Source organism: Oryctolagus cuniculus, chromosome 1 (assembly GCF_051225735.1).
Source record: "Oryctolagus cuniculus isolate XC-2025 breed Fujian yellow rabbit chromosome 1, ASM5122573v1, whole genome shotgun sequence".
Lineage (NCBI taxonomy): Eukaryota > Metazoa > Chordata > Mammalia > Lagomorpha > Leporidae > Oryctolagus > Oryctolagus cuniculus.
In genome coordinates, this window is record NC_142867.1 from 164997339 (window position 1) to 165012334 (window position 14996).

Below are 14996 nucleotides of genomic sequence, written 5' to 3' on the forward strand. Positions count from 1 at the left end.
ACTTGACCAGCAACCATATGGCATGCCAGCCTTGCAGGCTATGACTTAACCCTTTGCGCCACAATGCCAGCCCTGAGAACTTATATTTTAAAGTCATGACTTTCAGAGTTGCCACAGGGGTTGTGGTAGAGGCCTCTCCAAGGTCAGACAGAGAAAAAGAAACTTACCCTGGGAATGGAATGTGGTCATTATCTGTTTGTCTGTGAATACTTCAACTGTAGTTATTATCTGTTAGGTTCTGCTTGTTAGTACAGAGCAATGGTGTTAGCCCTGGCTAGACAGTGTGCAGCAGTAACTGCATACACATGCCAGTGTTGCATCAGTTCCTGTGGCCGCCAAGTAACATTAGAATAGCCAATCAAATGTACGCAGGTAGCCATACAAGGTAGACAGAGAGGCTGACACCATATATAAGGATACACCCGTCTTTGTTTGGGGCTCAGGCTTTCTGGATACGAATCCAACTGAGTCTGAGGCTGCATGATAAACTGCCTCCTGGCCGTGGTGTGTCTCTGCTCAGGAGTCCCACTACAGGGCCTTTCCAGGAAGCCCCAAGTCTGCAGTTTTGCCAGCCCACATGGAAGACTGGCTTTGAGAGTGAGCTCCATCTGGGAGCCATGTCCAGTTTGAGGTGTCACATCCATCCAATGAAGCCTTACAAACATACAGTGAAACATACATATCATGACATAAATGAGAAAACAGAAGCAGGGAAGTGATGTAACTTGCCCAAGACCACTCGGCTACAGAGCCAGGCTTTAGATCACAATGTGCTTCCAAGCCTCTAATTTTACCTCATTTTCACTTTCCAAAAGCTCTGATTTGTGTCTTGTATGTAGCAGAAGACACTGCATCCTAACTCTGCTCACTTCTAGAAGGGTCCAGCAGTAAAGAAAATCAGTGAGGAGGGTAAAAAGCTACTACCAAAAGCAACCCTGAGATGGGCATTGGCCTACTGAGTAAGAACCCGGCTAGGATGCCTACTGTCCATACTGGAGGGCATGGGTGCGAGCCTGGCTCCGGTGCCTGATTCCAGCTTCTGGCTGACGCACACCCTGGGGGCAGCAGTGATGGCTGAGGTAATTGGGTTCTTGCCACCCACACCGAGACCCGGGTTGAGTTCCTCCTTCCCAGCCATGGCTTTGGCCCAGCACCCACCATCACAGGAATTTGGGGAGTGATTGGCACATAGGAGTTCATTCGTTTCTGCTTCTCAAATCAATCCTGATTTTTTAAAAAATGTGAATCAGACTACGTAGATTGAGGAGCAAACAAAAGCATGGAAGGGGGGCCGGCGCCATGGCACAGGAGGTTAATCCTCTGCCTGTAGCACTGGCATCCCATGTGGGTACCGGTTCTAGTCCCGGCTGCTCCTCTTCCAGTCCAGCTCTCTGCTATGGCCTGGGAAAGCAGAAGATGGCTGAAGTCCTTGGACCCCTGCACCCGCGTGGGAGACCAGGAGGAAGCACCTGGCTCCTGGCTTCAGATCAGTGCAGCTCTGGCTGTTGCGACCATTTGGGGAATGAACCAACGGAAGAAAAGTGTGGAAGGTTGTATTTTACCACCTGTAACATGATTTGACTCTAAGCCCCATTATTTTCCACATCACTAAGAAAAAAAAAACCTGCCTTTTCAACAATGGCCATACTAATGGGTGACTGACTGTAAGAGACACCCTGAAGGACTCGCTAAGATGTGTCTTGATGAAACCCGAGACAGCGCAGACAGGCAGCTCCAGGCCATGGTGCAAGGAGCTTGGGCCCTCAGAGCAAGGCAGGGTATATTTCACCATTTTCCTCACAGACACCCCAGAATTTCAAATGCTGTGGTTTCAGCCCCACGCCAGCTTCTGAATTTGATGTCACATATTGATCAGAAGCGTTTTATCCATGAGCTGATCACCGTGGCCAAGGGAAGAGAGTGCTGTGATGCGGGAGAGCGGAGTCACGTGCCCCCATTCTAGGCAGGTCAGGACATGACCACTCCACTCCAAGAAGGGGTCTGCAAATGTGGGTGGAGGAGGGGAACACCTTGAGGGGTGCCAGCCAGACAACATACACCCACAAGGTTACTATTACCCGCAGAGTGGATTCCAGCAAATCTAAGATGTGGAACAACACAGATGGGACAGAAGAGTTGGTCTGGCAAGAAAAACAAGGCCCACATCGTGTCAGTTTCCTCAAAAGTGCTTTCCTACTCTTACACAAGTCTTTACAACTCACAGTTCTTTCTATTACCACCTACTGCTGAAGGCAGTAACACTGTTAGTACGTCTCCACTGGTAGGTGTATTGATAAGACTGTGAGTTTGAAATGCAACAGGACCTCTATCTAATAGGAGAGTCTGCTTTCAAGCATCTGGAAGTCATTTAAAGTATCTAAATTATTCATTCTGCTTGATTGCAGTCTTCAAGAACACAAAGTCAGATGATTCTCACGACCTTACCAGACTCCTTTCACCTTCCATTCAAGTACTCAACTCTTATCAGGCACAACCAAGAGCTAACCATTTCCTCCCAACATATAATTAACTCCCTATGAACAAGAAAGCATGGGACAAAGACTCTTATTCCATTTTTGCAGCTCTTTTTGTCTACTTCATCAAGGGATGTGTCCATGTTTAAAAACTGGCTAAAACTTTACTATGTATATACATATATATTTGATAGGCAGAGAAAGAGAGACTGACCAGTCCCCCTCCTCCAATACTGGGACTCAGGGCTGAAGCTGGGAGTCAGGGACTGAATCAGATTTCCAATGTGAGCGGCAGGAAGCCAATTACTTGAGCCATCACTACCTCCTCTCAAAGGCAAGATCAGCAGGGAAGATGGAATCAGGAACTGAACCAAGGCATTCTGAAGCAGGACAAAGGCATCCTAACATACTTCTTAACTCATAGGCCAAAAGCCTGCCCCATGTAAAATATTTTGATGAAAGATTTCAAACACAGTTCCTTTATGGGAGTGGAAGCATCTGCGGTATCTTCCAAGGCACTGTTTTGGGTACAAACATGGCCCCAGCAACCAGTCTGTTTGCACACTCTGGAATGCTGAGCAGCCTTTGAGTTACTATTCATGGACAGGGAACTCATGGAGCACAGAGTCCTCCCGGTTCCAAGTGTCCATTTGCAAATCTCAAGCATTCGTCTGGGAAAGTCAGGAGACATGGGGGGCAGGTTAGTGCTGGTTTTGCGTTCAGGAAGGTAGACATGGACATGGTTAGTTTCTGTGGGGTAACCAACACCATAGGTGGGGAAAGAGCTCACATGGCAGATTTTATGTTTATTTAGTTCAGTATTTCGGTCTAGAAACAGTTTATGCTGACGGGCTCCATATGAACTGCCACCGTGCTGAGCCGTGTTCTCTCATGCGTTGTTTCATACGAGGCCGAACCTTCCCAAGACGTATTCTTAAAAGTGATTATTCTGCAAATAATTAAGATATAATCTTTTCAAAATTTCACTGAAAATCAAAGACCCAAGCCTTTCATTTTGGTCACCCAGGAAGCCATTCCCTCCAAGAGGCCCTTATTTAATGATGTGAATGCTTGTTACACAGGAGTTACAGCGGGAATGGGGTTCTTTCTCTTTGCTTGTATACAATGTCTGATCCCTGAGAAAAGCACGGAGTGAATGCAAATGGAAAACCAGAATACAGATTTTCAATTGAGGACATTGTCAGATCCAGCTAACTCTTCCATGGGAAATAAGCCCTCCATTAATCCAGGTAGGTTGTTTTTAGTTTGTTTGAATTCATTTGTAAATTTCTGTTTCAAAATAGCACATTGTTGAGTTTATCCAGAAACAGTGGTCTAAGGCTTAGGAAATAAAAATACCACAAAACTCACAAGAATAAAGTAACCAGGAGAGAAGCCATCAGTGGGTGAGCAACAACAACAAACACCTGGACAGGAAGCAGGAAGCAGTGGGGATAAGTAAAATTGAGAAGGCTGAATACCCACAATGCATGCAAAGCAACAAATCAATTCTCACCATGACAGACCAGCAAACTCCAACAACCCCAGGTGCCAGCTGCTGGGGAAGGTTTGTGGGAGCCGGGGAAAGGAAAACAGGAGGCTGGCCTAAACTGCAGAAGGCTGATGGTACATTCTGCAAACTTAGGCTTGCTCGCTTTGACAAGACTACGGGCCCAGGTGCAGGAGGGCATGGGGAGCGGCCCTGTACTGAAAGCACGCAGATTAATCAAAACCTGCATACCGAGAGTTGAGCAACCGCCAGGTCAGCTACAGGTGGATTTTGCTCTGAAGGCACCAGACAGCCCCAGATAAAAAGCCTACAGACACTGACATCTGGAGGCCCCCAGTGAAACAGCAGGATCCACAGCTAACCACCCACACAGGGACAGAGAATACTGTGAGGAAAAAGAAGTTGCCCCCTTTCTTGGCAGTCTGTGAGATTTAAGGAGTCAAAAATCTCTCCTGGGAAGCCTCAGACCCAGACCAAGCATCTCCCAGAATGGTAGGGCTTGCCTTTTTATTTTCTGATTTTTTTACTTGAAAGAGAGAGAGGGAGAGAATCTTCCATGTGCTGGCTCACTCCCCAGACAGCTCCAACAGCTAGAGCTGTACCAGGCGAAAACCATGAAGCAGGAGCTTCATCCAGGTCTCCAACATGGGTGGCAGGGCCCAAGCACTTGGGTCGTCTTCTGCTGCTGCTCTCCAAGATGTTAGCAGGGAGCTGAACTGGAAGTGGAGCAGCCAGAGCACAGAGCAGCAGCTTGAACTGCTACAGTACAACACTGGCCCCAGAGTTTGGCTCTTCCCACTAAAATGGTTCCTGTGCCCAGCATGAATAAACAAACACACCTGACACATACCAATGCACATGACCCTGAATTATGAAAAAACTGGGGAATTACTTTTAATGCTGTAAATCTGTAGATGATTCCTCCCCTATGCCACCAAAAGTGCCACACACCAAGGACAGTAAATAGGGCCCTGGACTCCCACTGCAGCTGCTCAAGCAGAAGACAATATAGACCACTGCCTTCACATTTGTGGTAAAATTAAATACAATTCTACATCCAGGTGCCAAAGAGTCGAATAAAGACAATCAGATCTGGAAGGTCTTTACAAGGCCACCTCACACCCATTCTTCCTTGGGAAGTTACTTACAGGTTGTACTTTAATTCAAAAAAGGCTGCTAATTCCACAAGCAAAATATGAAGGTATTTCAAAGTTCACGGAAAATGCACTTAGAAGATGTTTATTTTCATGTAAAAATTTTGAAATCCACAGTTTTTTTTTTGTTGTTGTTGTTACTAAGCACTTTTCATGTACTGCTTAAAGACCATTTGTACGCACAGGTATCAAAGTTTGAACTGCACCAAAATAAACTTACCTTTTAGTTCCATTTCCCAGGAACTTTTTATGCTTGGGATCTGAGAAACAGGCTCTCCAAGGGGGAGGAACAAAGGGAGGGTGCAAGATGATGGTGGATGTAGTTCTTCAGGGCAACCAGAAAGCCAGCCGGGGTTAGGCCGGCGCCGTGGCTCAATAGGCTAATCCTCCGCCTTGCGGCGCCGGCACACCGGGTTCTAGTCCCGGTCGGGGCGCCGGATTCTGTCCCGGTTGCCCCTCTTCCAGGCCAGCTCTCTGCTATGGCCAGGGAGTGCAGTGGAGGATGGCCCAGGTGCTTGGGCCCTGCACCCCATGGGAGACCAGGAAAAGCACCTGGATCCTGGCTCCTGCCATTGGATCAGCGCGGTGCGCCGGCTGCAGCGGCGGCCATTGGAGGGTGAACCAACGGCAAAGGAAGACCTTTCTCTCTCTCTCTCTCACTGTCCACTCTGCCTGTCAAAAAAAAAAAAAAAAAAAAAAAAAAAAAAAAAAAAAGCCAGCCGGGGCAATCCCAGCAGCAAGTGGAAATGCTAGCTGATGCAAGGTGTTGAGCAGCGTGCAAATCACGGTCACAGACAGTTAGCTTGGCATGCTTTGGCTCTAATTTTCTGAGATCCACTTGAACAATGACATAAGTGGAAAATTGGGTCCATCCTCTCAGATAACCAGAAGTTCTGGGCAAGTGCAACTCCAGAAGCTGATTTATCCAGCAGGCCTACACTACTAAAAGTTCCACCCTCAGCATGTTTGCTATCTTTTCTCAAGCTACAAGACGGCATGACAGCTTTGGGCATCCTATGCACATTCCAAAGTCAGCAGGGAATAAAGAGCTGCTCTTTAATCCAAAGGGTCTCTAAGAAAACACTGCCGGGAACACCACCGCTCTCCAAGGTTCCGGCCAGGCTCCTTCCTAAATCCATCACAGACTTCAGGAATGGGCCTCATGGATGAGAAGTGCGCCTCTGCATAAGACACCCGGGAGACACATATGCAAGGCTGGGGGATATAACCTCAGCACATCCATGACCCACTCAGTAACACTGGCTACGAAACACGGAGTCTTACCAGTCAGACTGCATTAGCCACGTGGAAAGGAATGCACGCCAGAGAGCGGGGGAGACTTGCCAGGCTGAGGAAAGAGGTAAAGGGCTGCAAGGCAGCCGCTAATGGTGCCTGTGAGAGAGGAGTCTGAGCAATCCTAAAGAAAGGCTTGGGAAACATTAATAATGAGAATGAAGGAAACTAAGTAAATGAAAATAAATGAGGTAATCATTAATTCCAAGAAAAATAAAGTGGCAGAGGAAATGAGCTCACTACTTGATTCAATATTTAACAATCCATGCAGGTATAATAATGTAAACCCTGGACAGCGATTCATCAAAAATGATGCAGTTCCTGGGAAGGGAGAGAGTGAACAGCGTGGTCCAAGTCCCCGGTCTGGGAAGTCCAAAGGCAGCAGGTAGAAATCATAGATGAACAACCACAAAGGTCAATCCAGAAAGTCACGCGCAGAGGGGCAGGCAGTGGGGTAAGCACGCTGCTTACTTTACAAGCTTATCCAAGGACTCTTCCAAATTACGTACATGCCATCTTCATAGTTTCAAGGATGAAATAAGTCCCACGTGTTTCTCCTCTCTCTGAATGGATCCCTTATTAGAGAACACAAATCGTAACGTAGTTGTGACACTAGAGCCTGCTCTAATGCTGCCTTTTACCCACTCACCTCCTCGGGGCAGCCCGACAGCCCCACGTTTGTGCCCAGCCCCTGCCACTGGCCGGGTGGCAGCTGGGGAAGAAGCATTCTTCCACTCCATTACTGTTGGTAGCCAGTGCCATACTCCCAGTAAAGTAGGGTCTTTTTGCTTTTTCTTGTTAAACTTCTTATTCAGTGAAACATGAAGCCTTTTTACTGTAAATCTAAACTGTTATCTCAAAAATTAAAAAAAAGACAGAAAAAAGGTAGAAGGAAGGGGGGAAGGAAAGGGAAAATCATTATGTTCTTAGAACTCTATCTACAAATCACATTGAATATTTTAACAACTAATTAAAATTAAAATAAAATATTTAATGGTCGGCGCAGCGGCCCACTAGGCTAATCCTCCACCTAGCGGCGCCGGCACACCGGGTTCTAGTCCCGGTCGGGGAGCCGGATTCTGTCCCGGTTGCCCCTCTTCCAGGACAGCTCTCTGCTGTGGCCAGGGAGTGCAGTGGAGGATGGCCCAAGTGCTTGGGCCCTGCACCCCAGGGGAGACCAGGAGAAGCACCTGGCTCCTGCCATCGGATCAGCGCGGCGCGGTGCGCTGGCCGCAGCGCGCCGGACACGGTGGCCATTGGAGGGGGAACCAACGGCAAAAGGAAGACCTTTCTCTCTGTCTCTCTCTCTCTCTCACTGTCCACTCTGCCTGTTAAAAAAAAAAAAAATTTAAAACAAAAACGTGGAGGGGTACAGGTATCCACACTTTTGTTCTTCGGGTGGGAGACAGGGTGGCAGGGGCGGGGTGGGGGAGGGAGTGGTGGTAGCTTTAGCTGGGGAGTAATCCTGGGAACAGAGACTGGATGAGGAAGGCCCAGCAATCCTGAGGCAGGTTTAAGCACAGCAGCAGCAGCCCTGAGTGGCTCTTCTGTTAGAGCAGAGCACACAGACAAGGCCCAACACCGGTACTGAAAGCGGCAGGCTGCGCAGAGCCACGGCCGCTGGAGCCTGAAGGATCCACCTATCATTCTAAGCTGTTGTTAAAACGACCAGTGTTAAACTTACATACTGTAACAAACTTGTACATCCACTTCTCTCTCTCAAATCCTTTGAGTGCTCGGTTTTAGTGACAGTTCCCAAAGGCAAAGTCTGATCACAGGGAGCTACTTACTTGGAAGGCCCACATCCAGAGACAGGCAGATGTTACCCTGACCCTCACACTGTGCTCACTGCGACCCACTAACTCATTTGGCTCATCTCTCCCTGTGAGCTTACCTTAGCGGAGTGGTTCTGAGACAAATCTCTAACAAGGAACTGCCTGGTTGAAGGGTATCCCCTAAGATTTCCTGAAGATCAGTTCAAAACCATTATAGCTCCACCTCAGTGCCCTCACCAACTGTCTCTGCTTTTCCGCATTTTGACCACATTTGGCACAATGATCTCTCAAACACTACCTCTTCAAGAAACCTTCTTAGGCTATTCTCACCAAGACGTGCACTCCATCAGATAATTCAATCACCCTTCATGTATGTGACCGTCTCACTCCACATGACTGCTAAGCCTGCCATGTTACCATCTTCACTGCAATCGAATCACTACTCGGTATGATAAAGGAGACAGCGGGGATTCACAAAAAAATTTAAAAATAATTTTATAAACAGATTCTTACATAAAGAAGCAGCTTATACACAGCACCCAATTACCAACAAGGTGGGCCCTGTCACTCTGCACTTGGAAAACAGAAGACAGGAAAAATGATCCCGCTTCATTCTTCACTTTCTCCATCTATGCAGTCAGTCTTTCAAGCAGAATTTCCACTCCTTTGCTGGCGTTTTTGTTTTTTTCCAACGTGGGAATCAGGCTTTTCAATCCAGCTCGGACTTTGCCTGCAACTTCTTGGTCAGAGCTCTGGAGAAGGCTGAAGAGAGGAAAAAACCCAGAAATTGAATTTCATAAAAATCTCTAGATATCTGCAAATGCCACCCAGATCCACTGCAGGAAAGAATGTTAACTTTAAGACAAATCTTGTAATACATTCTCATTCAACAGATAAACAACGAGAGTCAGAAGTCTATATTCTAAATCCACATAAAAAACATTCTATTGGAGCCGGCAAGGTGGCACATAGCAGTTTAAGTTATCACCTTCCAGGCCGGCATCTTATATGGGCACAGGTTCAATTCCTGTCTGCTCCACTTCTGATCCAGCTCCTTGCTAATGGCCTGGGAAAGCAGTGGATGGCCCAAGTGTTTAAGACTCCTGTACCCATGTGGGAGACCAGCACTACTGGCATAAAGCAGTCATCTAAGAAAAGCTCACTGGGTAGCTGAACTAACCCGAGGGAATGGGTACACAGAGGGGCGAGGTAAGTGGTGAGAGCTGTACCCTACAGCTCTAATATCTTTTTTTTTTTTTTTTTTTTTTGACAGTGGACAGTGAGAGAGAGAGAGAGAAAGGTCTTCCTTTACCGTTGGTTCACCCTCCAATGGCTGCAGCGGCTGGCGCACCACACTGATCCAAAGCCAGGAGCCAGGTGCTTCTCAGGGCCCAAGCACTTGGGCCATCCTCCACTGCACTCCCGGGCCACAGCAGAGAGCTGGACTGGAAGAGGAGCAACCGGAACAGAATCCAGCGCCCCGAGTGGGACTAGAACCCGGTGTGCCGGTGCCATCTACAGCTCTAATATCTAATGGAGATTGAAGAGCTTTACCTTGGCACCTAATACACTGAGTTTAAAGTTTGTCTCTGCAAGTCAACAACTGTATAAGCCTCAAGAGCATGCTATTTAAATTCCCTAAGACTTGGTTTCCTCATTTGCACAATGGAAGTAATGACAGAACTTGCTTTTTGAGGCTCAAATGATCATGTATCCAGAGTATCTGGCCAGAGCCTGACAATAGCAAGGACTCAATAAATGTCAGCCACTGGACAAAATAACGTCAGCCTCTGCTTTCTGAGAGCTTGCCAGAGGGTTCTGTCCATACCAGTGAATGCAGCCTGGAGGCTGGGGGAACAGCAGGCCCAATTCTCTTTAAACTGGGTGAGGCAATAGGCACTGGGCTGCAGAACACCAGGTACGAATTTCCTGTTCTCCCCCACTTCTTCAGGGCCACACATAAGTGTTCACCCCTAAAACACATTCTAGAAAGAAATCACTTGGCAATTTCAAAAGTGCCTGCTTTGAATAATGTCCATCATGCCCATAAAAAGAGGCTAAGTTACCAGCACAAAGCAGCACTGTACTGTTTAAGGAAGACAGCAGCAAAGACAGCTTGCCATCTGCAAAGTTGGAAATCTGCAAAGTAAAGCACCCTTTGAATGGATGTGTGACTCACGGGGGGCTTTATTTCATAAACCGTGGCTAAACACACAGTCATATAGCAGTCATATAACTGTATAATACAAGTTAATACAGTGAGCATGTGTCACACCTTCAGCATTTTACATGTTCAAACTCATTTAGTTTCTCTCATTTTTTTTAAGGATTATTATTAAACTTTTTTATAAGCAAGAAAAGCAGGGCTCAGGGAAGCGGAATGGCTGTTTCCAAGGCTATCCAGGAGGGTGGCGTGGAAACCGAGCCAGTGGGCCTCACTCAGTGCTAGAGATTCCTTTCGCCCACGTTCTCTGCAGCCAGCATACAAGGCTGATTTTCTCTTTTCATCCAAAACACTTTCCCACTTACTGTAAAAAGACACAGCACAAAATCCACAAAAATAAAACGAACAAACCCAAAACACATGAGTTGTAAGTAAAATATAAACAAGCAGCAAACTTTACCAAAAAATTAAGTGAATTACATTATACAAAAAGCAAACAAAAATGATTACTGTAACAACTTCTTTATAGCTCCAACTTCATTCAGAACCTCAATTATATCACGTGTGCCTGTCCCAATTCTATGCAGTACTCCACAGGGACCCTACACTACCCTTCTTATGTTTAAACCCACCCAAATGGGGCTCTGATTGATGAGCAACCTTTTTCAATTAATTTCATGGCATTGCTGAAATTTCTAGTTAATTGAGTATAATAAAAGAATGCATCAGTAGGTGTTAACACTTCAAATGCCTGCTAAAGAAACTCATAACAAAAAAATCTCATTCTTCAGCTAATGGATTCTGGCAGTTCAACATCTATTAGAAAATTGACTGATTTTAATGAGAAATGCTGTAAATTATCTAACACATCCATTTATTTAGAGAAACTGATATACCTGAAGAAATGAATGCTCTTTTGTGGGCCTGTTTGTGAATTTCTACTGGAGGAACACTTAACACACCACTTTATAAACAATACAGATTAAATTGCCAGTGAAATACTGTGGGAAAATCAAACGAGGATTGGTAGCTGACTTTCCAAACCTTGGTGACACAGCAGGGGTAGAATCAACTATGATTACTTCAAAGTAACATACAACTCTTTTTTTTTTTTTAAATAAGTGTTCTTAACAGAAGGGTTTCAGCTGTGCACAGTATGTGTGGAAATTCCAATGACTTGAAAATTAAAAATTCAACATTTCTAACTCCAGAGAACAACGTGCAAGATGGACCTTAAAATCCACACACTACCAGTTTTCTCTCATTTTAAGATAAAAATCAATTCCCACATTGATTTCTGTAGCAAATGCTTTTCCTATCTTTTTAGAACTGCTGAGAATAACGAATGGAAATTACATGTAAAGTTAGGCACATGTAAAGTTGGTCACAGTTTTCATAGGAATAGGACTTACTGATTAAAAAGAATACAAGTATGTTTTGGTCAAAACTGTATCTGTAGTGAAACCATATGAAAGCACAACCTAAAAAAACCCCTAAGGACTGAGCGAAAGGGCTCCATTTGCTTTCTGACATTGGTATGCCCGTGTAGACCACAGTGACCGCGAGGAACAGAGTGAGAAAGGAGCACGGACACAGCGTGTCTTCTGAACGCATGACCAGGCCCTGTACAGAGAAAGCCACACACTATACACACCTGGAAAGGATTATGGCACCTCGATTGACACTGGCCCACGACTTCAGGTTCTTAACACCAACATGCTCTACCAGTGCTTTTGCAAAGCAACCTGTAAAATGCACAGACACTTCATGAACATCACTTCCCAAGACTTAAACTCTCAGTCTCCAGCTCCATTGTCTTCAATCTGAAAAATATTATCATAAAAAGCTAATGGAAGAGTTCTTACTCAAACCCCTTAATGCTAAAAATTCCTAAGTAGGTTTATACAATGTGTTTTTAATACAGCCACTTCTTGGAATTCTGATCTAAATCCTAAGCTACGCTGAGCAGTAATTACTCAGGAAAAACAATGAATTCTTGTGAAACGCGCCCTTGATCATGTCTGCATGTCTTTCCGACAGTGAATGATTTAACCTGACCTGACAGTTGTCTAGGAAGTAAATGTTTGTTTGGTGGAATCAGAGGTGCAGAGAACACAGCTGGTGCTGAAGAACAACAGTTTTGCCTCACACACGGTCATTCTCTGTAACGCTTGAGCATCAAAACTACCATTCAACTTCTGTTACTCTAGTACTTCCAATTCTCAAGGTTGTATTATCGTACTCATGGTCTCATCCTGATTTAACTTTCTCTTAGATAAAGATAAAGGAGAAATTCTGATGGCTAGAATTTAGTGCAGATGGACGTAGGGATAACCTACTTGCAGGCAAGCACCTTGCTTAGGTAGCATGCATCTGGTAAAGGGAGAGACCAACAACTGAGGTAGTCTATGTTTTCCAAAAGTGGCTGTATTATCTATTTTGTGCACTCTTCTAGAATACTGCCTCTTTCCAATCCAGAGGTGCAATCTATATCTTCTCTTGACTCTGCGTAGGCTCTGTGATTGATTTGTGCCAGAAACATTGGTTAAAGTGACATTAAGTAACTTCTGAGGCTAAATCACAATCTATAACGCATCTGCCTTCTTCTCTTGGGATGCTCAATCTCTCTCTCTGTTTTTAAAAGATTTATGTTATTTGAAAAGCATAGTTACAGAGAGTGAGCGAGAGACAGAGAGAGATCTTTTATTTGCTGGTTTGCTACCCAAATGGCCACAACAGTTACAGCTGGTAAGGTGGATGCCAGGAGCTTCCTCTGGGTTTCTCTAGTGGGTGGCAGAGGCCCAAGTACTGGGTTATCGCCGCTACTTTCCCAGACCCATTAGCAGGGAGCTAGATGGGAAGTGGAGCAGCTGGGACTCGAGCCAATGCCCATATGGGATGCTGAAACTGCAGGTGGTGGCTTAACCTGCTGGCCCCAGGATGCTCACTCTTAGAAACAAATCACCATATTGTGAAGACGCCCAAGTGGCTTAAGGAAAAGGAAGTGAGGCTGCGGGCTAGGACATGCCCACCATGTGAGAGTGCTGCTGTAAAAGCAGATGCTGCAATCCCAGAATGAGCAGACCCAGATGGTTCCGGTGAGAGCACAGACAAGTCCCACCCTGACTGGATGACTGCTCTTTTGCAAAATATGAAGCTTTGAAGTAGCTTGTGACACAGGAACAGATAATCGAAACAGACAAACCCTCATTTGGTGCTACATGAAAATGACAAACACATCAGGTTCCAACAGGAGTTATTTTAGCACTGTTAGTACATTTTAATTAGGAAGGAGAAAAATTACTAGAAAATTCCTTGGACTTTAAATGTAAGCCAGACAATGTTTTGGCCTCAACTCATATATAACCATTTTTTTCTGAATGATGAAAAAGGTGTTGGATAATTTTTCTTCAATATTTATTATAAGCTTTCTCTTTCACAAAAAAAGCTAATGTGAAAAACAGCCCTCAGCACCTTTTCTACTGCTATTCTGAAGGCCTCCACAAGCGTTAGAACTGCAGCTTGCCTCAAGACACAAATTTATAATCTGCTGCTTTTTCCAGACAGTGAGAGAAAAGCCCAAACTGTTTGAACTCAGTGGAGGGGTTTAAGACCAGACAGAGTCAGAATTTAGCAAAAGAAACGTCTGGTTAAAGCTAGGACTGAGAGAGAATGGAATGCAGCTTTTCAAGGAGATAAAAGATGCTGTCCTCCTCGTGAGAACAGAGCTTCTACAGAGCAGCTGTAAGGCTGGCAAAACCCAGAGAGCCCCAAGCACTGGCTTGCTCTCTGGTCACATGCGACCCGGTGCCAAATAATTCTGCTATGCTTGCCTCAAATCCAGAAATACCAAGCCTTGCGATTGGAGCCATGGCATTAACAAGTGGGGCTCTCCACCCCACCCCTCATCCTCCAGGAACAGCATGACATTTTAGGGCGATGACCACACCCAAACAGAAGTCTGAAGTAGCAGAGCAGGGAAGAGAGAGAGAAGAGGAGACAGGTGGGAAATGGGAAAAAATTAAGATTCTTGGACACAATTTTTAGAGGGAAAAGCAGTATCTGCAACCACTACATCATTTCTCACATGCAGCATTTGTGAGCACTTGACATACCACACCCTGAACTTTAGTGGCCAGTGCACAGTTTAGGAAGGCCAGTGATTACTGAAGTTCTACTGCGTAAGACAGAGGAAGAGTTGTTTCACAGCCTACCTTCCCTTCCACTTTCTTTCATCTTTCTGTCTTGCTCTATCAACCACTTCAGAACCAGATGTCCTGCAGGATGTTCCGCAACATGAAGCTGTGAGGAGTCAAGAACATGTTCATTTTAAAAGCTGGCTTTCACACATGCCTCGACCCACGATTCATTCTATATCACCACATACAGGTAAGGGCTCAGCCAAGCTTAGAGTTCCACAGAGCCTAAGAGGTCTTTACCTAGAATGCCCATCATACTGGTAGGGACTAGTGCCACTGCAGTCCCCAGCCGGGCCCCAAGATGGTCACATGGGGCAATGTATCTAGGGCACAGCACATCAGGCTCAGCTGCAGGAGGCCTAGTTTGAACTGCACCCCCAGAATGCTCATTTTGAAATCACGGCAACTACTACTTAGACTGCAGCAG

General features: G+C 45.6%; 1 protein-coding gene and 1 long non-coding RNA gene across 11 annotated transcripts in view; both read right to left on the bottom strand.

Moving 5' to 3' along the window:
• Positions 1–3260: 3260 nt before the first annotated feature.
• Positions 3261–5476, bottom strand: LOC149128740 (uncharacterized). The gene is made up of 2 exons (XR_016223455.1): positions 5359–5476; positions 3261–3423 (listed from the first exon to the last, which is right to left on the bottom strand). It is a non-coding gene; the product is annotated as an uncharacterized LOC149128740 (long non-coding RNA).
• Positions 5477–8684: 3208 nt separating this feature from the next.
• The window catches only part of PUM3 (pumilio RNA binding family member 3), a 43421-nt gene continuing 37109 nt past the window's right edge, over positions 8685–14996 (bottom strand). For all 10 annotated transcript variants that reach the window (XR_016223453.1, XR_016223454.1, XR_016223452.1 and 7 more), the window contains 3 exons: positions 14585–14672; positions 12025–12115; positions 8685–8968 (listed from right to left, as the gene is read on the bottom strand). Coding sequence is in view for 7 of the 10 variants with exons in the window: in XM_008255921.5 (XP_008254143.2) it covers positions 8836–8968; positions 12025–12115; positions 14585–14672 (312 nt within the window). In the remaining 3 variants the exon portion in view is untranslated. The remainder of the gene's footprint in view (positions 8969–12024; positions 12116–14584; positions 14673–14996) is intronic.